Below are 27,687 nucleotides of genomic sequence, written 5' to 3'. Positions count from 1 at the left end.
CTCTGCATCCAGCTCAGGGCTTCAGCGCTGCTGAGGCTGCATGCGATCTCAGCCCAGCCTGTGTCAGCCTTGCCTCTACTACAGGGAGTGAGGGAGAGAACAGGGCCTGGACTTTAAAATCGTGAATGCAGCTGTGTTTGGGTTTGCAGGCAACTTCTCCATCTGTTATAGAGAAATGCCCCAGTGCCAGAGTCTGTTTTTCAGACCTTTTTTGGTGGCTTCTCGATGCTCTGTGTCTCTTCACGTTGTACCCAGCAGTGCTGGGAGCCAATGCTGGGAGCAGTGGGTTGTTCATAGCTCCTCTGCAATGGTTTACGTGTGGGTGAGGGCATGGAGCCCTAGCAGAGCTGCCCCTCCTGTGGCCACCATCAGGATTTGGGGCTTGTTTCAGGTCCTGTGGTTCAGTGCTACCCAGCTTTGCTCTTTGTTACTGGCATTTGCATTGCTTTAATACTTGGAAGCCCTGTGCAACAAGCAAAGAGCTGCAGATGTGGGTGCTGGAGGCTCATCTCTGTCATAAAATTTTCATGACTAAGCTGGCAGGTTACTGGAAATGCTAAAAAACAGGAATATTTGGGATCTTGGTCCTTACTCTCCTGCATGTTCCCCAGGCTTGAGGTCAGCTCTCATGGTTCTCCATCAGCTCTGCTGCTCATCTCACAGCTGTAGAGCCCATTTCATTAATTAGCCAGGTCCTGAGCCCCTTCTGCTGTCCAAAGGGGTCTGTGCAGGATCAGCTCTTTGGGTTGGGTTCAGATAAGGAAGATTTCTGTGTCCCTGACGAGCTGCGCACCTTCCCTCCTGCTGTGCAGGCATCCCTTATCCCAGCACCTTCCAGCAGTTTGTAAGCAACGTGTCATTTTCCACAAGGATTCTGTCACATTTTCAGGAAGCAGGCAGCAGTCTGTTGCTCAGAGCCCTCTCCTGAGCTGTGTTTTGTAAGGGACAACAGCTGGGCCTGGGTACGGATCTGTGATGGATTTCCAGGGCAGTGCTTAGCCCCTGTGCTTCCCTGCTGGTACTGGACAATGCTGTCCCTGTAGTTTAACCAGAGATTTTGGCATCTTAAGTTAATACCTGAAATGTAGATAAAATAAAACAAAATATTTCTGACACTTATTTTTTGTTGTTGTTTTTTTTTTTTTTTCCAGGGGTTGATTAAAATTCGAGGAGATCGCTGCTGGAGAGAGTTAACTTGCATGGATTATCACTACGAGGTGAGCAATCTGCACATTAAAACTATTTTTTCTTGCCTGTTTTACTTTGGTAGAGTTTTTTTCTCTAACCTTTTCTCTTCTACCAGGCAGCTCTCCATGTTGTTCTTTCTTTATCGTTGCCTTCTGTCTTTGGCAACTCTGTCAATGTCCGTGTGCCAGCTCGGTGATGCTGTTTTTCCCAACCACAGTCCTAAAAGCCCAATTTCTCTCCTTCCCTCCCCTCACCGTCATAGTCTGAATCAGGGACAAACGTGAGCTCCACAGAAAACTCTGTAAAAACGGTAAAAGAGAGGAACAAAAAGGGCTTTTCTGTAGCATTGTGCTGTGTGCTTTCTGCTTACTTTTTGTTTTATTCCAAAATGCAGACATATGTAGACAGAAATAGAGCATCAGTGCTGTCCAAGATGCTGAGCCCTAATCGTTGGCAATTCAGAATTATACGGTTTTATCTTTTTGACATCTGTTTCAGTGATTACGTTACATTTTGATTATAAACTGTGGTTTGTATTCTGGCTCTGAGCGTTGTCTCATCTTTGATTACAGAGAGAGGGAGCTCAGCTTCCCTCTGCTTTTACCTATATTTTTGCATTTGCATTTTGTGTAAACAGAGTTAAAAAGGAAAAACTGCTGCGTACCGGGGTGCTCTGCTGAGCAAGTAGTCCTGGTTCCCTGTGAAAGAAACGGTACTGCAAGTGATGGTCTTTACTCTGGATTAACACTGGAGCCACAGAAAATGGCACGCCAAGTCACGGTGCCTTGGGTCCATAACCCACACGCATCTGACGAGCAGGGGAGCGTTCAGCATCTGGACTGCCGAGTCTGAGCCCTGCTCTGGTGCTGTGTTTGCCGGGTGTTGCTCAGACCAGCGTAATTCTTTGTTGGGTTTGGCAGGGAGGCCCGAGCTGCCGGTCCCTGGAGATCTACGCTCGGGGGGTGCTGTTCTCAGCGGACCTTCATCACGTCTGGAAAGCATTTTCCCCTTCCAGTTAAACCTTACGGATCCTGACTTCTCTGACCTGCAGAACATGTTCCGAGGTGTTGCCTATGAATTACTTCGTGCAGGGTAGGCACGCAGAGCAGCGGACATGGGGAGGCTCACACAGTGTTTCTCTCTTTCCACCATTGTATGGCAAGAACTGCATGTGAGTGGCAGGGACCATGTTACCGATCCTGTTACGGGATTAGGATTCCTCCTCCCAAAATAGGAAAAATCCTATCGGTTTCTATTCTGTTCTAACTAATTGCATGTTTCGAAATGGAATTTTGCAGGTCCAGAAAGGAGTTTCTGCCCTTTCAGGTTTAATGCTCCATTTTTTATTACCATTTACTTTTAATGGGTGTTTGGCCCCTTGAATGCAAGGGTTACCTTTTACGAATGCGGCTGCTTGGTCAGCACTCCTTGAACTATAGGTGTCCTGCCACATCCAGAGTAAAACTTTGCCTGCAAATACCCCTCAGTGCTGTTGTTCTTAATCCTGAACACAAAGGTGGCTGTGCTAAGCTGTCTGTCCTTTTTGCCTAGCAGTGAGAGTGCTGCTCTGCTCCGCATGCTGCTGGGCACCTGGCAGTAGTCAAAGAAAAGCCAGCTCAAGCTGAGCTCCCCACATTCCCTGGGCGGCTCTGCTGGTGACCCCAGCCCACAACAGTCAGCCTGCGTAATCCCAAATATTTCAAATCAAAACCAGAATCAGTTCTGTAACCCAGAAGGCTAATTAAGACCATTCCTGTCCTATCCATAATGCAGGATCCCTAGCCTGTGAAAGTAATTGGGAACAGGGGCAGGGGGCAGATCACATTATCAATATCAATTATTTTAATCCACACAAAAGAAGCTGCAATAAAGGGAAAATGAAAGAGGCCAACATTTTTCTGCTGGCGATAACAGACAAAGGACTGCAATTCACCTGTTGGTTTAGGTTTTTGTACTAGGTAAGGGGTAGAAATGCTCTGGGGGACCCCAGTGCTCACTGAGGAGGAAGCCCCGACAATTTGGTCCTCCTTAAAGTCCTCAAATGCAGAGAATCCAGCTCTGGTTCTGGTTCTGGAGATGCGTCAGGGCACAAGTCCCCCAAACCCAACTAGCCAGAGGGAGGAAGAAAAGGGTGAAGCTGAAGGCACCTCGGTGAGGGAGGGAGGGAGCTGGGAATCTGCTCGTAATTAGGATGATAAAACTGGGTATTGGACCAACTCGTAAGTGGACCTGGGCCAAATGGAGTCTGCTGTGATGTATGTTGGCCACCCCAGCTCTCGTATTCCAGCCCTGAGCTGCAGTCCAAAATCTACATGGGCTTCTCTGCCAAGAGAATTAATGAAAACACATGGCCTCCATCTCTTGCATGTTGAGCGCACCCTGGACTATTTATTTGTAGTAGAACCAGCAGCCATGCTCGTGGAAAATAACATTTCCACTTTTGTCAGGAATCATGTATAAAATAGTAAAATGTTGTTATGGCTTGGGTAATTAAACGGAGCATATTTTTCCTCCCTTTTTCCTTTCTAACGTGCAGGGCCTTAATCCCAGCCTTTATGGAGATCTGTTCCTCAACTGAAGACTCTCTGTTTAGAGGGCTTACGATCTGTGACGCTGTGTAATTTGGAGAGGGAAATGGCAGAACGCATGGTTTACATAGGAGAGGTATTTTCCTACCAGCCTAACACTCCTCCGATCCCCGAGGAGTAGATGGGCTCAAGTAAGTGTGGGAGAGAAGAGCAGACACTGACAGGGCTGAGAAGTTCAGGCTTTACTCCTCCAGCACGCCCAGCCTGGCACAAGGGAAGCGCCTGGAGGCTGGGCTGAGGGCTGGGAGTGGGGACACACAGAGGATTCATGGCACCTCTGGGTGCCAGCAGCCCCACACTACCCCCAGTTTGCTGAGAAACTGCTAACAGGGAGCTGAATCTCTTTCTGTGTTAGTTTCTTCGTTAGCAGCTCCGAGGCAGGCATGTAAATCCTCACCTCAGCGTGCACACAGTGGCGGCTGTGTGACGGAGCTTCGTGCCTGGCAGGTGAGGTCCCAGGTCCTGATGTGCCATGGGCCTGATTCATCGTTCCTTGCCTTTGCAGTCCTTTCACTGCTGGCTGCGGTTGGGTGGCTTTTTGCCCTCTGTGAGAAGTCCCAGCTACAAGGGAGGCTTTCGCTCAGTGGGACCTGCTCCTGATGCAGTTAATGCGGAGGGAAGCTGCTTCTGGGTTTGTCTGTTTGTCATCATTATTATTAAGCATTTATCTGCTGTGTACACAATGGTTTGCAAATATGCGCGCAGCGGTTTGCAGACTGGAGCTGGGTTTCTGCTCCCACTGGAGCTTGTGGCGCGGGTCCCACTGCGTTCGGTGGGGCTTGGAGAGCACCAACCTGCTCCCCGGGGCCTCTTACTCCTTCCTCCTTTGCCAAGCTTTATCTGGCCCTCACCTTGCTGATTCTGGGTGTGCTGCTTATCTGGCACGAGCCCAGCGTCTTAACATGCTCCAAATGGAGAAAACCCTCCGTGCTAGGCCCGGGTTTCAAACCTCCCCACCAAACCTGCAGCTCTCCGAGCCTCGCTCCTGCACTGCCGAGCACCTTGCAGCCATATGTCTTGGCACAGGGCAGCTTGGAGTGGCACAGGCAGGAGATGAGCGTTTCTGACTCGCAGCCAGACCCGGTGGAGCCCATGTTTTTGGATGCTGGTGGTGGTCCTGGCAGCGAAGTGAAGCAGATAATCTTTGGGGTTTAGAAATGGGAAAGTCCTACATGGTCGCATCTACCGCGTCTCCCCATATCCAGCGCAGACGTACTCGCTGTGGGATGTCATCCAGTGATGCATTTTGTGATGGCTGCCAAAGTATTGTTGCTTTTTTAATTACAGACAGATATCTTGTAAAATTCAGCCACCAACTGGTAGGAACAGCTGCCGAAGCAGCTGCTCGGGCAGCAGCATGCAGGGAGCAGAGATCCCTGCTGGGCAGCCACCTCCTCCTCCTCCTCCCCCTGCGTGGACTTTGGGTCGCAGCCCCCTCGGGATGTTCCAACACGTCCCTGGGGTCACCCACACCCCAACAGCGTGCCCTCAGCCAGGTCAGGCTGTGCAGAGCTGGGGGGAGCAGCAGCAGACGCCAAGCATGGAACCTGTGGCTTTTCCACGTGCAACTGGAGCAACTTGGATTTACTTTTTTTTTTAATTTAAAGATTTTTTTTTAAGTGGTGTTTAAAAGGGAATGCCTTTTATCCAGGCACAAAAGCCATGTGAGGAAAACAAACTTACCACTGGGACAAAGACGAGGTAGAGGGATAAAGAAAAATAATTAAAATATGGAAAACAAAACAAAAACAAAACAAAGCAAAAAACCACCACCCCTAATCACTAAATCTACAAAGTTTTTGCCAGTACTGGAAGTAGGAGCCAGGATTTCCTTCCCTATCTGCAGGTACTCAGGGAAGGGTGGTTGCCACCACGCAGAGAAGTCTGAAGGACTCTGCTTGATAACTGAGTCCCTTTTTAGTCCTTCTGAATTCGTCCCTGCTGCTGGAGGAAAGCTCTGTTCATTATGTAAGATACTGTGCAGCCACAAAGGTCACCTCTTCTGATTTGTACAAATTATTGCTAATTATTCTGTAACTGTTTTTCTTAAAGGGAGGCTGTCAATCAGGGCTCCAGCTTCTAGCTTACAACAGCTCCCCAGTTCCTCAAGGAGCTCTCTGGAGCACAATGTCTTTTGTACCTAATTACAGGCTTGCTGACTGATAACTGTGCTGATAAGGATGAGAAGGAAGCTTTAACTGCTCTTTAACTGCCTCGTGATTTCTTCTTTCCCTTCTACTCACTGTATTAGACCCTGTTAGACTTTTAACCTATTTTTTTCCAAGCTATTGTGAAACCAAAAGTAAGTGCATCAACAAATTATCTTTGATAAATCAGAAAGTGATCTGCTTTGGTGATCTGTGGTGTCTCAGGATGGGCTTTTTTCCATCAGTTTGTACTGCTGGGACCATAAATGTTCCTAACAGGGAAGCACATCTCTCACTCCAAGCGCGCGCTTTAAGGTTACAAATTAATGGGGGGAGAAGGTGTTGAATTGGACAGAAATTTTAAAAGAATTTTAAAGAAGTCTTAGCGCCACACAAAGCATTTTGGAGATCTCCTTTCTAATAACATAGTGCCAAACCCAGGGCTCTTCGAAGGGCTCCAAAGTCCTCGTAGCTATTTTTGTCTCGTTGGAAAGAAACATGGCAGTTTTCCCAAGGATAGAGAATATTGCCCCAAAAGTCGGAATGATTTGAGGTGATGGCTGATGCGGGGAGCCCGTGTGGTTTGCATTGGCAGGGGGAGAGCGTTGGTGAGGGCTGGTGCTGAGCCCACAGGTGTGGGTGAGAAGGGGCAGCAGTGCTGGGTGAAGGAGCTGCAGCAGCCTCCTGTGCTTGTGGGCTGGGGGAATGCAGCATGGCCCGTCGGTCTGCCCTGTCACTCGGTCCTCTGCGGGGTCGTGCAGCTGCAGGCAGCTGGCGCAGCCCTAAAAATCAGTGCAAAAGGCGTTTGTCCTACAGCTGGCTCTTCCCGGGGTACCAGGTACGGCATTGCACAAGCAATGATAAAAGCCACTGAGGCGTTGCATCTGTTGCAGAGGACAGTAACGTGTCTGCTCGGGAGGAGGAAACAGAATTTCCTTGCTGTCTTCTGTTTCGCCCTCCCCATTGTCTCTAAAAAATTATTTTGTAGTTTATTCACCAGAAATATTATGAGGAATACGGATCCAGTAATTTGCCTGATAGTATACATTCACTTCACAGCCAGGATGGTTTGATGTGACTCTGGGTTTTAGGCTAGAAGATTTCCATGTGCGAAGTTAAATACAAGCTCTCTGTGCTCGACATTCGGGCAAACACAGGCAAGGAATCCTGGATACGTGTGCAGAAAACAGAGGCTGGGACTGCGAGCAGTTACTGGGGTTTCGCGTGATCACGCCGGCTGCCAGTTATGATTTCTCCATCTTTGATTAATTAGGATTTTGCCTTCTGAAGTACTTTTAACTGACAGCAAAGCACTGAAACACCCAACGATCGCTGCCAGGCAGCCCTGCCTCAGCATGGGGATGCTGTTGTGCAGTGCTCGTCTTTGGCTTGTGGACCTCTCCCGAAAGCTTCTTAGTGCTTTTTTTTCCTCCTTTTTTTTTTTTTCCATACAAAATGGACTTTATTGCATAATCTGCGTGCTACCAGACAAAGCTTGCTGCAGAATTGATCCAAACTCGGAGGCTGCAGCCTCAGCCAGGGGTTTTCTGCAGGCGGTGGCAGGGGTCGGGCTTCTCCTGGGGCCGTGGAGCGCGTGGGGCCAGATGTTTCTGGGGCTACACACAGCCTGTCATTACATGGAACAGTAAAATTCATGCTCTGGAAGATGTGTTTCAGGGAAAATCTGAGTGAAATAGGTTGTGGTCTGTCTCTGTCCCCACCGGGCAACTTGTCCCGTGGAAGCCAAAGCAGCTGCTGAGCCCTCTGTAGGGAGAGTGACGTTGGGGAAGCGAGGTTCTGCCCAGGGCGGATTATAAATGCAGTTTGTTTTCATCTCCTGTTGTGAAAACAAGCTGTTCTTCGCGTTAAGGCGAGCGATACCAAAAGGAAGAGCACGTTTGTGAGCAGCTTTTTTTTTTTTTTTTTTTTTTTTTTCCATTTGGTCATAAGTTTTGAAAAATGACCTTTTCCGAGGCATAATTGAAAAACCAGTTGTCTCCGTTCACACGTATCGAAGGGCTGCCTAGTGTGGATTTGAAGCTGAGGATTAGGTGCTTTCTTCTGGGGTTTGGTGATTTGCATGATGTCAGTGGAAGAAGGGCTAATTCTTGACCTTGCCTGTGATCAATTAAGTAACAAGATCCATCATAAGGTAAGTGCATGAAGCAATAATATTGGCAGATGAATGTCAACACGACATCAAAAGCTTATTACGCTGTATCTGGATTTTGTATCAGGCTGCTGCATGAAGGTCTCTATCTGAGGCAGGTTTTCAGATGAATCCCAGGTGCTCTCTGTATAAAGAGATGTTTGAATGTAAATTGCTAGAAATGTTTGTTATTCCCAACGTAGGGCTGGGCCCTGTTGTTCTACTAACAGTTAAATATACAGATTGCTTAAAAAGAGAAGGATTGACGGGTGGATTTTGTGCTCAGCTTGGAAGCATTTGGGGCAGATAGGTATTGCTTGGTTTGCACAGGTCAGATTTGCTGGCAGAAGCTTACTGGAGCACAAGCAGAGATTCGGTGACTATAAATTAATGCTGAGCGCTTCTCGGAAAGAGGCCTGATTTTCCAGGATTTGGGCACTGGCAGCGAGTTCTGCTGCAGATGATCAGCACTGCTGGAAGTGAGGTCTGAGCTCACTAAAGCTGTGAAGCAGTAAATTTTCAGAAGTGTAGCCTTCCTTTTGCAGTTGCAAATTGAGAAGACATAATGATAAATACTGACATTTATGCCCAGTCATGTTGCTTTCTAAAAAAAAAAAACCAGAAAGGAATACAGGCCTTCTGCAGTCCAAGGGTGTTCTAGAAGAGCTAAAGTAATTAGTAACACTGGCCCTTAAGCAGAACAAAATCAGGTTTCTCCTACCTGCAGGGACATGATAAGTGATGTTTTATTCCAAATAGAGCAGGCAGGAAAGCTGCCTTCCAGAGCTATCCACTCAGCCAACATTTGGTACAGGAGTCTGGCTTGTGTTATCCCCAGCAGCAAACATGAAAGACGAATGGTAAGTGGATTCTCAACCACCTGAAAATCAGCATCAGTTCAGCTATTGTCTTCACAGGGACCAGGATCCCAGCAGTGAGTTTAGGAGAAGTGGAAAAGAGCGTCTGGTCAGTGAACTATCAAAATGAAAGGGAGAGCTGCGAATCAGCATCATCGAGCAGCCCGGCATCTTTGGCCCAGGCTCAGGAAACCACATACTGCTGATGTAAATTGGACTTAAGCAGGTGCTGAGAGAGAAACTTTGAAAATAGCTTTGAGAGGAAACTAATGGCAGGAATTTGAGGGATGGGCTAAGCACACAGAAAATGATCTCTGCCAGATTCCAGCTACCAGGGGCAGCAGAGTGCTTTTACCTTATCTTTTCGGTGCAGTTTAAAAACATCTTTTTTAGGGTGCACGTTTCTTCGCCGAAAGTAGCAGCACTGAAACAATCAAAGATAAAGTCAACAGCTTCCAAGATTTTCCGTTTGGTATAAGCAAAGCAGGTTAGTGGCACCTGTCACTTGGGTCACCCACCACTCCCCACCGGTTGCCCCAGCTTTCAGGCAATTTCCAGCAATATTAAAACAAAATAGGATAAACTAGCACAAGTTTAGTAGAAATGCCCCCCAGGGAACTTTCTGTTTTGAGCCGTTTGAGGTTTTTGAAGCGTAGGAAGACATTATCCCTCTCCACTGCTGGGATCAGAAGCAGAACTGTCAGTCACACGCTGTAAATGCATTGGGAATATGCCAATACCGTTTTCAGCAGTAATACAATTCCTCTTCCTGGATTCTTTTCTGTTTTTCTTAAGGATTTGTTTTAAGCCTGGTGAAAGCTTCCTGTACAACTATTGGATTTCATCTCTTCGTTACACTCTCCCACTGTTTCAAACTCGTTTACAGACCACCCAGGACCCTCATCACTTGCCTTAAATATTTTCCTCATTTTTTCTTCCTCCCCACCCTCCACCCATTTGGTCTTTCTCAGTCCTAGTCAAATTCATCCATATGACCCCCTTCCCAGCCACTTGACCGGCTCTCCATGCCCTGACCCAAGGTGGGCAGCTTCTCCAGCAGACGAGCTTCCCTCTGCCTTCCAGGTCCATGGGGAACAATGTACTGCTCGTGAAATGTTCAGGGCCCACGAGGTTTGTCAGCTTTGCAGATAACAGAGGCAATGCTCAGATAATTATTTAAATTGTGGGTTTATGAGCTAGTTAATGGCGTGTTTTAAAAAATCTGCAAAGAGAAGAAAGATGACAAATTTCAGTGCTACCTGGAAGGCTGAATTCAGCAAGAGGAGAACAGCAGGAGAAAATCTCAGAGCTTTCCAGTCTTTCCCAGTAGTGTGTCCATTATCCCTCCTGACATATCCCTCCTATCCCAGCTGAGAATTGCTCAGTTGGCCTCTTCCACGTGGTTCCAGCAACTCCTGCATTTCTATCAGAGCATCTCTGTCCTCTTGGCAGCACACCCCGAACCCCAGGCAGGGCTGGCTGCTTGGCCAGGACCCCCTGCCGTGGTGGGGCAGCTCCAGTGCCCAGCTTGGGAACTGCTTAGGGCATGTCCGGAGCCCTCATACACATGTACCTACCTCTGCAAACTCAGAAAGGTGAAAACTAGTCTCTGTGATGATAATTATGCTGATTTTTTTGCCATCTATCATGGCACGCATGGACATTAAATGCTGTTTTTTCTGGTCTCCTACATAGCAATGTGTCAGCAGCACCTCAGGAGTTGTTCTTCGCATCCATTCCCACCTCCCCCAGCATTTGTGGGGCATGTACCATCTTTCAGTTCCCTTGCTTCAGACACCTTTGGGATGATGCAAACTGTTGGTGTCTGCCAAAATTTAGTGCTCTTCTTTTTCTATAACAGTTGTTTTTTAACATCCAGAAGTCTAAGTGAACTGTAATTTGAACACATGCATTTTCACATAATATCAGCTACAAAATGGAGTGTGCAGTGCTCCAATGTACAATTAAATTACCTAAAAAACAGCCTACATCCTTGCCATCTGCCTTTCCAGGGAAAGCAAAATCAGTACAGGCTTTTAATTGCAGATAGAATTTAAACAAATAGGGTGTTTGTTTACAAGCTGGTGCTTTCTTCTTTGGGGATCAGATTGCATTTTCATCAGATTATGCACACATGCTACTGTTTCATCTTTCTTTGACTACTGAATGTGTTAAATTGTTTAATGAATTTTCACATAATAGAGAAATCTGTCCTAATTTAATAAGTAGGATACTGAATTTGTGTCCTACAAAATAGCAGACATGGAAAAAAGTCATGCCAAAGAAGCTACATTCCTCCCAGTGGATGTGTTTGTGCATGTCTCCTCCTCTGGTCTCCTACTAGGATTTTCTTAACGGAGCAATAATTTTTATTACAGGAGTAATCATAAGAAACTATTTCAGTTCTCAGGTTAATACTATATTAATTATTGCATGCATCCAAAATTTTAAATTCAGTTTGAAGTCTTATTTCCACAGAAACAGCCAGTCCAGGAGTAAGACCAGCTAGCAGCAGAATTTCATAAAATAAACCAGCCATTCCTTTTGCTGGTAAAAGTTCACATTATTTGCATATTTTCTGTTCCTTTTTAATTTATGCTGTTTCCATGTAATCCTCTGTGTTTTCAATCTTTCCCCATCAAACGTGTGTTTGATTTGAGTTGTAACACACAGGTAACGTCAGTAACGTAGGGGGCTGATTGCTTGATGCAATTCTTAGTCACAATTCCCTTCCTACCATAGATCTGGAAGAATTCCACATATTTGTCCAGTGCAATTTTTTTTCTGTCTTGCAACTATTTCTCTGTTCTCAGCAAACTCCCATAACTCCTGGTGGCTGCAAGGAGCAGGACGCAGAGTTGGGCTGGTGCATGAATGAGTTAATACAACTCTTTGCTGTGGTGTTTTGCTCCAAAGTCGTGTGCGCCAAACTGACCTTTAATCTTGGAATATAAATCACTTTCCAGTCCTATTATTTGTAAAATCCTACAGGCTTGCAAATGCACAAAAGAAGCCTTTGTCTCTTATTAATTTAATTTATAGGTTAAAGTTTCAAATCAGTGGCAAGCAAAAACTGATTTACTATTCACTTCAGGAATTGCTGTTCTGGAAAGCATGGCATTTGCTAGGCTGCCTAAAAATTGTGATATGTAATTAGGAGCTTCTGTAATTATATATAATGGAATATAACTTGCTTATCTTTTTTGGTACATATTATATGTAAAAGCTGGGAGGGTAACTCAATGTGAATTAGCTCTTTCAACCTTAAAAACTTGATAGATCACTAAAAACACTTTTTTGTCTCGTTCTATGAACATTGTGACAAGATCGATGTTTTCAAGCATTTAAAGTTGCTGCCCTTTTCTTTTACCTATGGAATATTCCCATCTTTTTTGTGCCATGCCATTTGTGCTGCAGCAAAAAATGGTGAATTCTGTGATAAAGTATAGATAAAAGCCTAGATTTTTTTCCCACCAGTTTGAAACAAAATGAAACAAGCATTCCTATTTCTTAAATTGGTTTAAGCTATGGAATTCCGCTGTGAAGTCAGATGTGTGACTGCGGTTTCTCTTCCCAGAGGTGGTTCCCATCTGCAGTTCAGACCCATTTCCTCCACTTTGTGGGATTTCTAGTTAAGCAGTTTTGTGACCAGGCTGGAAGGGGGGCAAGTCAGTGAGAGCTTTCTCTTTCCTAGGCTGTCTCAAAATTACTTGAGACAAAGAAATAAACCTTTTTCATAACCGTGCTGTCATACCGCATTCCAGTGTAAAAGGTTTGACTGCACAAGGTGCTTAGTAAAAGCTTTTACCTCTTGACCAATTCATACAGAAGAGTACAGCTTGTGAATTGTTGCTCTCGCAAGCATTGTGGAAATATTTGTATTAAAAATGGCATTTATCTTACTCACATTCATGAATTCACTTATCTCTGTTTTCCAAGGATCATATTCTTCCTTCTCCCTTTCAGCCTGAACGTCTCGATGGCTAAGAGGGGTTTTATGGCTTTAGCATTAATCAAGGCGTTTGACAGAATTGAACTGGATCCTGTCCAATTAGACTGAGACAATATTGAATTTCGGACTGTCACGTTGGATCCATTTTAATGTAACGCAGGATTGTTGGCCGCTGCAACCAACAACCCTGGCTGGAGGTGAGCGTGTGCCCACCTCACCCTCGTGTGCCAGGCACCATATATCTGCTGTGTGCTTGGCCATCCCTGCTCACACTGAGGAGAGCACAGGGAGATGTTAACCAGCAACTGCTGGGGCTCAGCAAAATCTGTTCTGCAAATAAAACTGTTAAAGAGCGCTTACTGAAATGCAGGATGCGAGCTGGCTTTAATACCCACCGGTCTGACTGCGTCGGTTGCCACAAAGATGATGTAGGTTTGTTGGTAGCTCAAGGGCCTTGCAACAGTCTTCATCTTGTTTGATAAAATTTCCTGTCATCTGTCTAAGGAGAAGAAATAGTATCCCACGCAGGAGGTGGCCCACGCTCTGTATGAAATGGGTTATGGTTGGTAAGTCCTTAAGGCAATCGTTGCAATTAACAGTTTGTGAGCAGCCCGCAATGGAAATCTGTTTGAATGTGTTACCCTTGGCCCCGAGGCAAATAAGTGAAATATTTTAATTCAAAAAGTTAATTGTGATTTTAGCAGCCTTTCAATATCAAATTTGGCAGATGCTGTGGAACCCTGTCCTGCTCTGCTCTAAGCCAAACGACTGGGAACACCAGCGCAGATGTGGAAACCAAACATGAGCAAGAACAGGCTGGAAATGTTTCTTTGCTTGTAAAGTCGTTCATTAACGATTTCTTTTTCGGTATTGCTGCCACACTTTAAGTTGGTGCAAATCACCATAAAGAATAGTTCCAGCAACTACAGAAAGAGCCCCGTGAGCAGACACCACGGTCACATCCTGAGATCTCTAACCACGAGCTGCCAGCTCAGGGTCCCTTTTCCTTTTGTGCTTCTGTTGGTAAACAGAGCTGATGGACGTTTCACAGCCTTCCCTCCTTTTGAACATTGAACCTGAACTATCTGAGTGCACAGGGGATTGACAGGAGAGAGAAGGAGCCAAAGAAAACTGCAATAACCTCTCTTCTCTGCCAAAAGAAGTGAAAGGATAATGTAGCATGTAGTTATCAAAGGGTAGTTTTCTCAAAGCCGGTCAAACCTGACTTTCCTAATTAAACTTTGGTTTTATTATAGAGAGAGCAGCTCGCTTTTGTAACTTGTTGAGATTAAAGTTCATGTGAGGGTGCCTCTCTGAATTCCTGCACCCTTGGCCTCGTGTGCTGACCCTGATTTTGGATGCTGCTTTTGGGAACCTTCTTCCAGCAGTTCTCATCAACACTGGCTCCACCAGAGGATGCTTGGGAAGGGCCTGTTGGGGACTGTCCAAGTGACACCAAGGGTGCAGAAGCCTCTGTGCATTTTTTTAAAAGGGTAATCCTTTAATTCTTTAAGTCACTAGTCTAGGTTTTACCATGGTCTGTGAATTTGTCATCGCCAAGGGTTTTTTTGTGTAACCGGAAATTTATCTTCACTAAGCAGTTGTTGTGTTGTGTTTTTTTTTGTTTTTTTGTTTTTTTTTACATTAATGCATTTCATTTCTGCAAAACGTTTGATCATTAGCATTCATCTGTGTATGTTTATGTGCAATTTTCATCAAGTTGCTCCTGCTGTACATTTTCCTAACCGCTACAGGATCTAACAGTGCTTTTTATAACTCCCTTTTGCAGTTATCTGTGCCAACTCTGTAGCAGTAAGCGCACGTGACCCGATTGTGCTACCAGCAGACAATCATTAGCTGATTACCTTGGGGGGATGTAAAGGCCAGCAGCAGTTAACAAACATACCCGTTCAGCTTCTTAAATATTGGAGATTTGTTTTCTATTGTTTTATTGCTTCTGTAAGTCTCAACAGCATGACTAATACCAGAAACATCACTTTCCTCGTTATTGTAATGAGAGTTTATCGAGTTGATAGCCGAGGGTGGAGTTCCCCGACATGATCGAGTGAGGAGCTGCACGGATGTGAAAGTCATGTGTGTTGCGTTATGCCATCAAATGCACAACTTTCCCAGCTACAAAGGCCGTCGGAGATTTGTAGTTGATACGTTTTCTTGTTTGGGGGACGGATGTAGGTAAAAGAAAAAGCTGCTGTGGGGACTGTAAGAGACAAATGATTTTTTTATTTACTTCTGAAGTAAAAGATTTCCTGAAGGTGTAGTTAAGCAGCTTGAGTGCTTCTGAGAATATCATCTGTGGCTTTGTCTTGTTCACTGTTTTCCTATCTGCAGCCTATATGAATTATTTGGTCTTACTCTTCTTTCCAGCCAGACTTGCCATGGGTATCTGCACAGGCAGGCAGGAGGAGACCCGGCACGGCTCGAGGTTAGAGCTGAGGCTCAGGAAGGGTATTTACCCGTGGGTTTTGCTCCCACAAAATGAGATGAGTCCAGGTTTCGTTTTATGCGATTTGTCTCCAGCAGATCTCGGAGGAATTTGCCAGGTTTGAACCTTTTGGCCTGTCTGTACGGGCTTTTAGCAGGGTCCCCTCTGCATCAAGTGCAGTATGGGTTTAATTTGCTAGTTAAGATGTTACTGACTTCTCCTAGATTTCTAATGTTTCCTCTTCTAGGAAATTGTATATGTTACCTATACAGGAGCAGTTTGGGCTGTCTTTTTTTTTTTTTTAGGAGAACACTCAGGAATTTCTTACTGTTTCTCTGGCACTTTAGTTCAATTGACACTGCACACTAAAGAAATAGTTCCCTTTAGGTTGGGATAGGTTACACTCTCTCCTCCGTGGAAGAACAAAGGACTGTCTGTTACAGCATGCACGTCTGTAAGTTAGGAGGTGATGCTGCAGACAGTGAGGATGCGAGGCTTTTGTGGGTGTATTTCACGTTTAGGGAGTTGACAGGCAATGAGAACATTGCAATGAAACAGGACACAACTCCTGAAATACTGGAAATGCTGAAAAAAGTAAGATGATTAAAGTTTGGGGTGTTTGCTGCAGTGTTGGTTTCTGTAGGGACACCATGGCAGCCCTTTGTGGGACCAGAGCCCTCAGTCGTTGCTTGTTGAGAGGTGCTGGGGGCCATACGGGTCGCTGACAGCCCTCGGCTGTGTCAGTGTCCCCAGAACATCTCTGTCCTCCTCCGGAGCCTGAACGGCCTCCTCCACCTCTGGCTCCATGGAGCCTCTTGTTGAGCTTAACTTGCATCTTTGGGCCAAAATGGGGCCTTTTAGTACTGCCGAGGTAGTCACCAAAAGTGGGTGAAGTTGCTTCATTTTATTTTTTTTTTTAATATCAATCACTTAAAACCTGTTCTCCACAAAGATCTGTTTGTCTTCCCCTCGGTTCTTCTTGGTGGCCCCCAGCACAATGTGCCTTGTGCTGCTTTCTGCTGCATCCTCACCAGTGGGACAACAGAGGCCAGCCTTGTGAGCCTTGTGTTTTTGTGGCAAAGGAGCTCTGCCTTGAGATCTGTATAAATGCACAACATGAAAGCACTATATAACCCAACGTGATGCTTTTTGTGCAGGTTTGTAGCCTGCCTCCTCTTCAGAGCCTGTTGGAGATGCGCCCCGTGGCCATGGGACTCTCGCACATGCAGACCCCTGCACAGTAGCAAGCCCTGACCTCTCTTCCAGGACTTTTCACGCTGGGCAGAATGAACCCCTGTGGACCCTTAATAGGTGTTTTCATGTTTGGTTTAAGGAGGCTCCACAACATGCTGTTTTTATGGCTATTGCATTTGTGCGCACCAGAGCTGGGTTTAGGGTCCCTCAGGGATGAGAGGCCAAGTCACTCCCCCGGTCTTTTCTTGCAGAAGTTGTATTTAGAGGTAAAGCAGCTGTAAAATTGTATAATCTCTCCTCTGCCATCAGAAACTGCTGCTGGAGAATAGGATTGAAAGCCACAAAGAGATAGGCAGCAATCAGCAGCGATTTTCTCCCTGGAACAGGGGCTGATAGGATGAGCTGAAGTGTGTTTCTCCCACTGTTAACATAACCACTGCCTTTGATCCCAAAGATATCTAGGGCAGACGTAGGCAGGCGTTGCTGAAGGTGTGGAGATTTTAGCACCTGATACCATGCGATGAGAGTTGACTTCTTAGATGTCATCCTCACCCTCTTAGACAGTCACGGGCCCTTACTCTGTGCCTTCTTGTTCCTGGGCAGGCATCATGTGGGCATGGATTTGCAGTGGTTTTTGGGGGGCTCTGCCTGGGTGTGGAGACCCAGACCCAGGCAGTCCTCCAGGAAGGTCATCCACATGATGTAGGGAGGTCTGCCACAGGCTTAGGGAGGAGAAAGCACCAACCATGGGTCGTGGGGCTGGCTGTGGCACCAGAAGTTCCCACATGTGTGATGGGTGTCGTGTCGCTACGTGCCAGAAGGGTGACGGCCGGGAGCCATCTGAATGTTTTTAGCCAAAGCACATTCTCGTTTTGTACATAAAAGCGTCTTGTGAGGAATTCCTTACAGCATGCACGTGTTTGTCTCGGTCCTGACGTGCCAGGCGCCTGCCATCCGGGTGGCCAGCGGGCCTCGGTCGGGTGTCAACGGGTAGTAAGGAGCATCACACGCTGTTAGGGGGTTACGGCTTCTGAGAGAGCCCGACTGTTTTAAGAAGGCTTGCTTCAGGATTCAGTTCTACCTGTTGAAAGAATTTATTATAAAAGATATTGAGAGCTTTGTCTTGTTTCGTTTACAGATTTCACGGGATAAATTGTATCCATGTTACGGGACTGCGAATGTGTGTCTATGACACCAGCTGTTTTCGATAAACTATAAAATGGCCTGTCTCAAGTAAATTAAACACAAATTTTACAAAACAATTATGCATCGGCCTTTTTATTCCCTTCCCTCAGAGTTTGAATTTAATTTTATTGCTTCAGATTTAGCAGAAATTTAATACTTTATCATCTTCTGAAGGGCGAACCATCTCTCCAAGGCCCAGCATTCCTTTGGCTGTACAGCACAGATTTTTTGGTTCCAAGCACAGCGTAGCTTATATTTTGCCAAACTTAAGTTACTTCTGTACCCAAGCTGCCCAAGTTTAGTGGATGCTTAAAACTTTTGAAGTTTGCTCAAGAATGTGCTTTACGTTTAGTTGCATGGCGGGAAAGATTCCCTCTTTTTAATTTTTCATTTAAAGCAGCCTTTGGTCAAAAAGCCAGACTCAACCAACATGTCATGAGGCACTAATCTTTCAAGATGTTGGGTTGGGCCTGCGGAGCTATCTGCTTATTCAACAAGGAGCCAAGCCTTATCTTTATTGAAAGAAAGTAATTCAGAGCCACCGATGCAGCACTTGCTCATGTGGTTATTAGATGAGTGTCTAAGCTGCCCTGCCACGGGGCTGCGGGCCTCCAGCTTTACTAATGATAGGAATTTCATTAGCGTCTTCTGTGGGGCTCTGGTGTAATAAATACTTCCATGTGCGAGAGTGTTGACGTTTCAAGATAGGAGCTCTATAGACATTCACGCATGAAGGCATCCACCAGCTCAGGATTGTTTAATGTATGATTGAAACACAATATGGTCGGTGGTGCTGGAGAAGGAGAATCTGGCATGCAGGCAGGAGAGTTTAGAGGGAGCGTGGTGCTGAGGCATGGAGCCCTCAGGTGTTGTGGTGTTGGTGGACGGGGGATGCGGTGGGCCAAGGTTGTGGGGTGGCTGCTTCAGCTCTAGGCTGTCCTAGGAGAGCCACCTAGTGCTTCCCCACAGGACTGGGGCATCCCAAACCCTTCCTTTGGGAGAAAGTAAGGACTTTGTTGTGCTAAGCTAAGGGCTTGTGGTGAAGTTAGATATTTTTGTTCAAGGTTTCTTTGGAGACCACGTTTCTTTTCTGCTTGGCGATGATCTGGATCAAGTGCAGGATGTGAGGTGGAAGTCTCAAATAGGTGTACACGGCTATGCAGAAGCGGCCTGTGTTGCTGTCCCCTGTTTGTGAATGCAAGTGTCTTCCTCAGGGCTCTGAGCTGAGTTAGGTGAAGGCAGAGCCCCCTCTCCCCTTGACTTTTGGGTCCCAGCACGGTGCTGGAGACAGCTGATGGGATCGGCTGCCCTGGGCCTTCTCGGACAATCTCCAGAAATGCCAGAGTTAGCCCGGTGACTGGCCTGACAGCCATGCCCATGCACCTTATTAGCAATTATGGCCATTTGTGTTCATAGCGTGCTGCTCCGTGGAGTTACCCCCTCGATATTAATGCTATGGGGTAAAACTGCTGGCTTTAAATGCCGTTTTCCAGTCTGCTCCATCAAAGAATGTCCTTTGTTCTTGCAAACTCAGATCGTGCAGTTTCTGTGGAAGGACAGTGCCCAGGGCTAGTTCGTAGGAGGGCTGAGGTGGGTGGAAGAATGATCACATTATTCCGTGTAGACATGTGGTTAGCTGCACATGCAGAGGGGCTGCTTTTTACGGGCGCGGGTGTCTGCCAGAATGGCAGGGTTTCGTCTGATTTGCAGGGGGAGGAGTGGGGGGAGCAGTTTGGGTTTGCCCCGAAGGGCTTCACCCCAAAGGTTATCAAGATTTTGCAGCGTTTGCGTTCGGCGAGTTTGGCTCCCGCGTGAAGGTCCCCAACTCCCCATTGACACATTTGCAGGCAACTCTGAATTGCGCTGCTTTTTGTGAGCTCGTGCCAGACCTGTATTATTTTAATGTGGCTGTTAGTGTGTAAATCTGTCCATATTGTGGCATATAAACAACAGCGTTTTCCCTTTGCAGTTTTTAAAAAAACACAGCATTGTTTATTCCTCTGGTTTCTGTCCAGTGACACTGGGCATCTACCGCCTGAATTCGAAGGCTGAAAAAGCAAGTCCTGGTCTAAAAAAAAAAAAATAGGAGGTTGCCCGTCGCCTGATATTTGAAGTAATTCTGGTTTTTGTGCTTTGTCAGAGGATGATACAGTGAAGATCTGATCAGGGCCAGTGGTTGGTATGGGGAATCTCTGCAGCAGGGATGAGGCTTTCCTAACGGGACCCTCCTTGGCAGGTCCCCGAGGCGCGCAGCACTGGCAGGAAAGGCATTGTAAAGTCATTAAAGGTGTCACAGCTCTTATCTGCTTTTTGTTTATTAAAAAAAAAAAAAAAAAGCTACAAATAAAGCAGTGTCACAAGATCCTACTTGTAATTGAGGGTCCTAAATTAATTAGCTATGGTGAATGTTCTGCATGGCTTTCTCTCTCCTCAGATGAAGGACCCCTTTGTGCATCCCAGCTGAAGGCAGCCCAGGCAGGATCTGCACATGAAATACCTGAGGGCATCACAAGGCCTTTTACTCCCTCTCTCATTTTCACACTTCTCTCTCCGTTTCCTTGCCTGTCCTTTCAAATTCTTTGCACGGGAGGATTTCCTAATATCTCTTTTCAGCATCACTTCCTCTTCCTCTCCTTCATGTTTCCCTTAATGTCTCTAAAATCAACTGTAGCTTTGTGTCCTTTGCTTCAGCGATCTCATTTCACTCGCTGCTTGTTAAAAATGAAGGACGATGGAAAAGGAAAAAATACATAGCAAAAAAGAGGCTCTGGGGCATGGATTTTCAGACCCTTGCTGGCTGGTAGCTGCAGCTCATCCTTGGCCAGGGTGTGAGGCTGCACCTCTCTGCCGCTTTGTCTGCTGTCATGTTTTAAGTGATGTGTTCCTGTGCTCCTTTCTCCTTTACTGTGCCACTTACTTTGGGGCTTACTAGTTTCTCTTTAGGCTTGATTTTTGTAGCCAACTCTGTCCTTTTGGGGGGATGATCGACACTGTTTTGCTCTTAGTATTTTGATGGAGCTACTGCTTTGAAGAGTTCTGTCAGCAGTAAGTTCTGTAGTCTTGGAGGGTTTTTTTTATTTTTATTATTTTAACCTTTTTCTACTCACAGCCACTTTGGATTTTTCCAGTGGAGGAACTGACTCCAACATAGCAAATTCAAGTCTGCAGATAATGGTTGTTAGCCTTGAAAATATACTTTATATAATTTATAACTTTAAATGATGATTTATATCTATTAATCAGCAATGGACTGAAGGCCCTTCTAGTTCTTATATTTAATTTGTGCTTCCCAGGGGTACAGGGCTTCGTCCTGCCCTCGCCGTGCGTGCAGGAGCTTCCCCACCACCACCAGCTTGTGCATGGGGAGCGAGAGCTGGTGGCAGGCGAGGAATGTTCCCACCAGCTCCACGTAACCAGGATGGGAAGCATGTTGGGGACAAACCACTAGCTGTTTCAGCGAGCTGTCACCCATGGCTCAAAGACAAGAGTTAAGTGACTGGTGTCATAGTGGGGCTGTCCTGTCCTGTCCCTGCATCGCTCCCCAACGCTGCCTCTGGGTGCTGTCTGTGTTGCTGGGCCAGGGGCACGTCCAGCCACTGGTAGGGGAAATGGAGGTGATCTTATGGAGGGCTAAACCCAGAGAAAACCCATTCTCACTCAGCCAACACAACCAGTGCAAGCTGGGAACCTGGCTGTAATCTGTTCCAGTTGCGAACTTGCAATCAGTCCTCACCCTACTACCCTTTTAATACTTTTGGGGCTGTTTAAGCTAAATCTGCTCAGCATGAGTATAATCTTATTTTACTGTTCAATGCAATGTTGTTCCAAGCGGGCCAGGCTAATTAAACTCCACAGCCGCTTGTGTACTGACACTTTTGATAGAGTAACTGGAGTAATTCATGTTTAAATCCACCAGGCAGCCGAGCCAGGGCTGACATTGGAGACATATTTCATAGAGCAGTAATGAGCCTAAATTTCAGGTATGCGTCCTCTTCCCCAGCCCTCAACAACATGGCTGCAACACACTGTTTACTCAAGGAAATTAAAGCCAGCAATGTGCATGCTGAGTTTTTTTATTTGTTTTTTCTGTTAAAAAAAAAAAAAAAAAAAAAAAAGAACTCACAACACCCTCCCTGACTGTTAAAGTTTGTGCATGATTGATTTTAGTGGGTGGATTAAAAGAGCAAATCTTTTCTACCGCATTCCAAATCATACATCAGAAATCATAGGGGAGACATTTCTACCCTGGGAGTTGGGCGTATGTTATCCCTGGTTTAATTGTGAGGCCTGGATGTGTGCAAACTGTTTCTTAACGTAATTGGATGAGGGTCACTGGCTGCCCTGAGATATATGGGCACACTAATCAGAGAATAATTTCGACCGAGGTTGAAGTTGCCAGTAAAAGTTGTAAAAGTTAATTTTATAGGAGTTTGTACAAAATATCAGCGAGCAGTTTTGTACTTATGGTTTATTTGCTTTGTCTAGTGACATTTTTATTATGTTTTATTATTATTATTTGTGCTTTAAATGCAATTTTGGGCAGAAGGAAGGAGAGGAGGGAGCAGTGACCTGGTTAGCAGTCAGAGCAGTGTGTGCAGATGGATTGACCAAAGTGGGGGTGATTCGTAAACTGACACAAGCTGCCCTGGCCAGAACCAGGCCAGGAGAGTCACAATTACATCAAGATTCAGGGTAATTTATATATTTTTACCTATATATTCTTCTATTTGCCTTCCAACAAGCAGCAGAACTCAGCCAGAGTGCATTAAATAAGAGGTTTTATATATGCCATCGCCTATTACTCTACGGGGATCAAACCCTTTCAAAATGCTGTCCTGAGCCGAGGTCTTCAGTCGCTGCGTGCAGAGGAGGGGTGACATGGGGCACATGGTGGGAATTCACACATTTTTGGGTGTTTGCAGGACACCAAATCCAGAGAGCAGCCTGTTGGTTTGGAATTTCATCAAACCCATCTTGGAAGATAATTTCTGTGTTACAATTACATGAGTCCTTCCTTGATCTGTACCTAATCATGTCAGCTTTTACAGTTCCCATTAATTAATAGGATTATTAATTAATATTAATAGATATGGCTGAAACCCAATGTCATCAGGTTCCCATTTATATTCTTATTTCAGGTGGAGTGCTTCATGCTTGGATTTTTGCCACGCGTGCCTTTTTTGTTCTATAAGCTTCAGCAAGGTCTGTTGTTGAGTGGTGCAGAGCCGTGCCTCCGATCTTAAAGAATTTGGTGGGGACCTAATTGCTTGGGCATGCAAATAGCCCTCAATTAAAATAAAAAAAAATAATAATAAAAAATCAAGGTTTGTCCCATTGTGAAAGTAAGTGGTAGATGAGAAAACAGTCAAGCAACGATGGAAGTATGGAAGTTGCCCGTTGTGGAGCTCGCTGGAGGGATGTGCAGAGGGGTGGGCAGACCCAGCTGGAGCCCCCCCGGGCCCTATCTGCAGAGTCTTCCTGCCCGAGGCCAGCAGGCGCCCCGCCAGGAGCAGGCTCTGCTGGGTACCACACCAAAACACACGGTATAAAATGTTATAGCCCTTATAAATGAGTAATTGCTTTGGAAAGAGCCCCGTTAAAAGAGCGAGCGATGCCGGTGCAATGAAGTTACCCATTAAACTGGAGAAAACACCTAGAGAGCTGGGAGAGTCGCTGGCCAACGCTGACAAAGCTCGGCTGGATTACAGTTACGCTCTTGTCTGCGCTCTCTGTTTGAAAGCCTGTGCTCTGGCCTGAAATACGGCTCCCTGCTTTTTCAGCAGCATGACTTCAATGTACTTTCTCAAAATAATTTTCTGTGGTCCTGGAGAATCCCCTGAGCTTTGCAGTTTAAATAAAAGCCAGACCTCAAATGAAAGCTTTGTAACAGTCGAGCAACCCACGTTGACGGTTTCTGCAGCACGGCACGACCCTTTTTCCAAAAGCAAACAAGATGGTCATACTTCTCAATGAAAGATTTGGGGCTACTAAATGGCCTGAACTGCATTCTGATGCCTGTCTGCTTACCTTTCTATTTTCTGCTTCCAAAGTGAGAACTCGAATGTCTGGAGGTCCTGCTGGGGATTTGGGGCTCACGCTTGCTCAGTCCCCAGTAGAGATGTTAATGTTTGGTAATGAGGCGCGGTGTTACTGTCTCGTGAAATTTTCCTTAATGGGTATTGAGCAAGGGATCGGAATACAGGGTAGGAGAGAATCATTTGCGATGCTCTGCCCTGGCATCGAAGGGGCATCCTCGGTCTGAAATGGTGTTGCAGCTGCCCCGTGTTTGATCCGATGCTTCCAACACACCAGGTTGCTTCACAGCAGCTCCTGAGGCTGGTTCCAGTAACCTGGGGTCCTCCTGCGGCCAGGAGATGGCTTTGGGAGCCCCAATCCCTACATGTAGGAGTTGAGATTCATGGCACCGGAGGGCAAGGCATGCTACAGCAGGAGCTCCAGGTTGGGCTCCTCGAGGGTCCACTCCTCAGAAACCATCCTGTGTGGTTCATTTACTGTCTTTTAAACCTCTTGTAAATGCTCCGGGCTCCTAGCCTGCCCGCAGCCTGGTCAGCAGTTATATTTGTTCTTGGTCACAAGAGTTTTCTGCAGTCGTTTCACATTAGGCGAAAGCAGGACTTTTCGAACAGGGGGTTGTGTAATTGGAATTGTTTTTCAGAGCCTGGTGTGAGCACCGTTCTTATTCACCTTCCTGCTATTCATCTTAGCGTGTAATCTGATCCGCAGAATCTCTATTGTTTTCTGCCGGGCTGAGTCTGGTAGCAGAAAAATGACTTAGGATGGACCTCGGGGGATTTCATCACTAATAATAAACCGCTGGAGGAATCAGCAAGTATTTGGCATTGGCATTTGACATGAAATGGGCACTTTGCCATTTGACTTCAGAGTAGCTGCTTTCCTTTTCTTTTCTGGGGGCTCATCGCGTGTGCACGGAGGTTGCACTGCTCAGCCTGTTCAGCTGCACCTCTTCAGCCACGTGCCAGGTGATTTTTTTTTTATTAACGTAGGACTGATAAAATCAAGCATAAACAGCATTTGAAAAGTGTTTGCCTTGTGAAACACTGCAGTCTTCCTCTATTGGCAGTAGAACGGGAGTTCAAATTTGTGTGTATTACAAGAAGCAAGAGAGGCTGTTCCTGTTGAAATGATGAGCTGTGTGTTTTGGAGGTCTATTCAATATCTGCAGGACAGGTAAAACGTTACAGCCATCTCGCCTGTTGGTTTTAATGTCCCAGGGACAGATGCATTTAATTATTTGTGCAAACTTTAAGTAATTGAACTTCTTTGTGTAAATAAAGGGAGAGTTGTGTTAGTAATTTTGGAAAGCAGGGTGGTCACTCAGCCCTTTCTAATATCTATTAAAATGTTTGGTCACAGGGCTAGTCCCCTTTATAAAGAGAGTCCTAAAAGATATCTTCACGTTTTATGAACTGAAACAAGTAGTTTCTTTTTAGGACAAGTCTGACTACACTGGGAAACACACTCTTCTGCATCCTTGTGTTTATGTACTCATGCACTGTGCTGTTCACAGCTGCCCCCATCAGTGCTACAAAAAAGGGACTGACTTTTGCAGTGACAACTGCTTGCCTTTTCACCCTTTCCCTTGCACCATTCAGAATCTGCTCCCCCCTTTTTCCTGCTGTTTCCTGCCAGCTTTCCATGCCAGAGGAGGGACTCAGGGTCTGTAACCTGTGATGCCCCGTGCGATTCCCATATTGCCAGGGATGAGCACAGGGGATATTGCCTGGCATCCTGGTGGCAGATTGTGGCTTTTCTTCCTAAAGCCAGAAGGATGCTTGTGTCTTCTCATCACACAGAAAGCATCTTTTGTTCTGATTGTTTTCTCTGTTTGGAATTACGTACTGCTACATCACAGCTCCTGCAGGCAGCTTCTCCGTCCAGGTGTCGGTGGAAGCTCCAAGGGCATTTGGATTCCTGGATACACCAGGCAGCTGATCTCTGCATCTGTAAGAGCTGCAGCCATGTCTCTGGGACCTGCTGCTTCACCCAGGTGGCTGCCGGGGGCTGGGGTGGACACAGGGACTGGGACATCCTCGGTCAGCATCTCCACATGCGGCTGCTCCTGGTCACAAAGACCACGAGCAGCATCAGCGCAGGCAGCTGGGAGACGTGGGAGGCAAAAAAAAAAAAAAAGTAAATGCCACTTGACTCTGTTTATGCCTACTGGTGGCATTGTTTAATGTGTGCTTCCTGGTTGGTAGAGTGACCCTCTTTAATTCGCTTCTGTAGGGAAGGATTCATTAACACTGATTAGGGAATTCTTGAACTCTTTCCCAGTGGTTTCCTTCATTACCGCAGACGTTCAAGTCCGAGAGCCAGCCTGCAAACAATATTAGCGCGGGGATGACAGATGGATGCTTTTTGCTGCCTGCTCTGTTCAAGTTTCGATGCTGAAGTTTCATTAACCAGAGCAAAAATGCAGCAGAGGGGACAGGCAGGGTCTCCAGGTTGCTCCAGGTTGTTGGAGGCCGTGGGGCGAGCAGAGCCCAGCAGTGATCTCCCCGAGTTCACATCCTGGCCTCGGACCAAACCCGAAGCTCCTAAGAACCTACAGGGCCCGGGCGGGTGGGAAGCGACGTGGGGGCCACAGCAGGCTTTGGGCTGGGCCCCGGTTTCCAGTGTCACGCCAGCCCACCATGTGAAGGGCAAAATTAAGAGCTCAAGACCCTGCTTTAATTAAATTCAAAAGCACCCATAAATTCCACTCATTTTTCATTAGCGTGTAGGATCAGGAAATCGTGCTTTTGGGTCTCAGACTTTAATAAGGAGACCAGCGTAGTCTGTCTCCTGTAACTTTTTGATGGCTAGGTCTATTAATGGGTGAGAAATTACTTAATTTGACTCCTCGGTTTTATCTGACATTAAGCAGTTTCACAGCTCCAGTTCCTGGATTCAGGAAAATGTGCTTAATTCTGATCATACATCTGTGTGATTTGTGATCTGTAACTTCCTTCTCTCACTCTAGCAGATAGTATCGCCGTGTGCCTTGTTGGTATTTAAGAGGGTGCCTGTCTCCAGTTCTTATTCATTTATTCTGTTTTTATGTTGTTTCTGTGCAGGTTTATTCTAAAGAGCTCAGTCCTTGCCCTAGGCAGTCCGCACGGAGGAAGCAGTTGGGTTGGGGTACACGGCTTTTATTTTACCTAGGAGGAGCTGGTTTGGGTTCTGACACGTTACGGGTTAAAAAAGCAGAATTCAAGATCTTAATGAACGCAGCTAAGATGCATAAATTCCATCTTCAGTGCTATGGAAAGAGCTCAGGGACACAGGAGTCGACACGGCTCTGTGGTGTGTGGTCTCGTGGTGCCCGGTTTATTTAATCCACTAGAGTGGGACGCAGAAATACGTCCTCAGCATTGATAGGAATGGATTCAAGGACAGATCCACTTGCTATCTAAAACGCCCCAATTGGGGTTGATCTGGCTGTCTGGGGAGAGCGTGAGATATTCAGTGTTTTTAGCATTAGTCTAAAAGTCCATCTCTGATCTAAAGAAAAAAATAGTTTTAACAGAAGTGCCTCAGTGGAATTAAAATACATAAATAACTTGTCAAGGTGCCGGCCTGGGGTTTGACTGCGGTGTTTATCCAGCCACTGACAGATGGAGATGAGCCTTGAAAAGCCAAACGTGTGCGGGCCCAGGCTGCAGCCCTGTGGCTCTCCACACCTCGGCTGCTGGGAGCTCCCAAATTGTGCCCAGCTCCACCAGGCAAGAGAAGCGAGCCTGGGCTGAGAGGGAGTCGAGAGCCCTTGGACAAGGCTTTGCAGAGCATCTGACAATGAAAAAAAAAAAAGTGGTTTTAATTATTATAAGTAGGCAAAATATTTGCATTATTAAAAACATCTGCATCCAGCTGGGATCGCTCTTATCAAGTAGAATGTTAATTGCTTTTGACTGAAGCCGCGGTATGTTTATTCAAACATGCCTTTCATTTTCATGATGCCGC

The 27,687-nt window shown here is 46.1% G+C and overlaps 1 protein-coding gene across 5 annotated transcripts in view; it reads left to right on the top strand.

Moving 5' to 3' along the window:
• Positions 1–27,687, top strand: part of LMF1 (lipase maturation factor 1) — a 190,680-nt gene that overhangs the window by 75,853 nt on the left and 87,140 nt on the right. For 4 of the 5 annotated variants that reach the window (XM_084536873.1, XM_084536871.1, XM_084536872.1 and 1 more), the window contains one exon: positions 1,152–1,217. In XM_084536873.1, the coding sequence (XP_084392999.1) occupies positions 1,152–1,217 (66 nt within the window). Of the gene's footprint in view, positions 1–1,151; positions 1,218–7,952; positions 8,076–27,687 lie in introns of those variants that run through there. The other variant, XM_084536874.1, reaches the window with a different exon arrangement.

The sequence above is a fragment of the Aythya ferina genome (genome assembly GCF_964211825.1).
Source record: "Aythya ferina genome assembly, chromosome: 15".
NCBI lineage: Eukaryota > Metazoa > Chordata > Aves > Anseriformes > Anatidae > Aythya > Aythya ferina.
The sequence above is the reverse complement of the archived record's forward strand: the minus strand, read 5'-3'. Positions and strand labels throughout refer to the sequence as shown.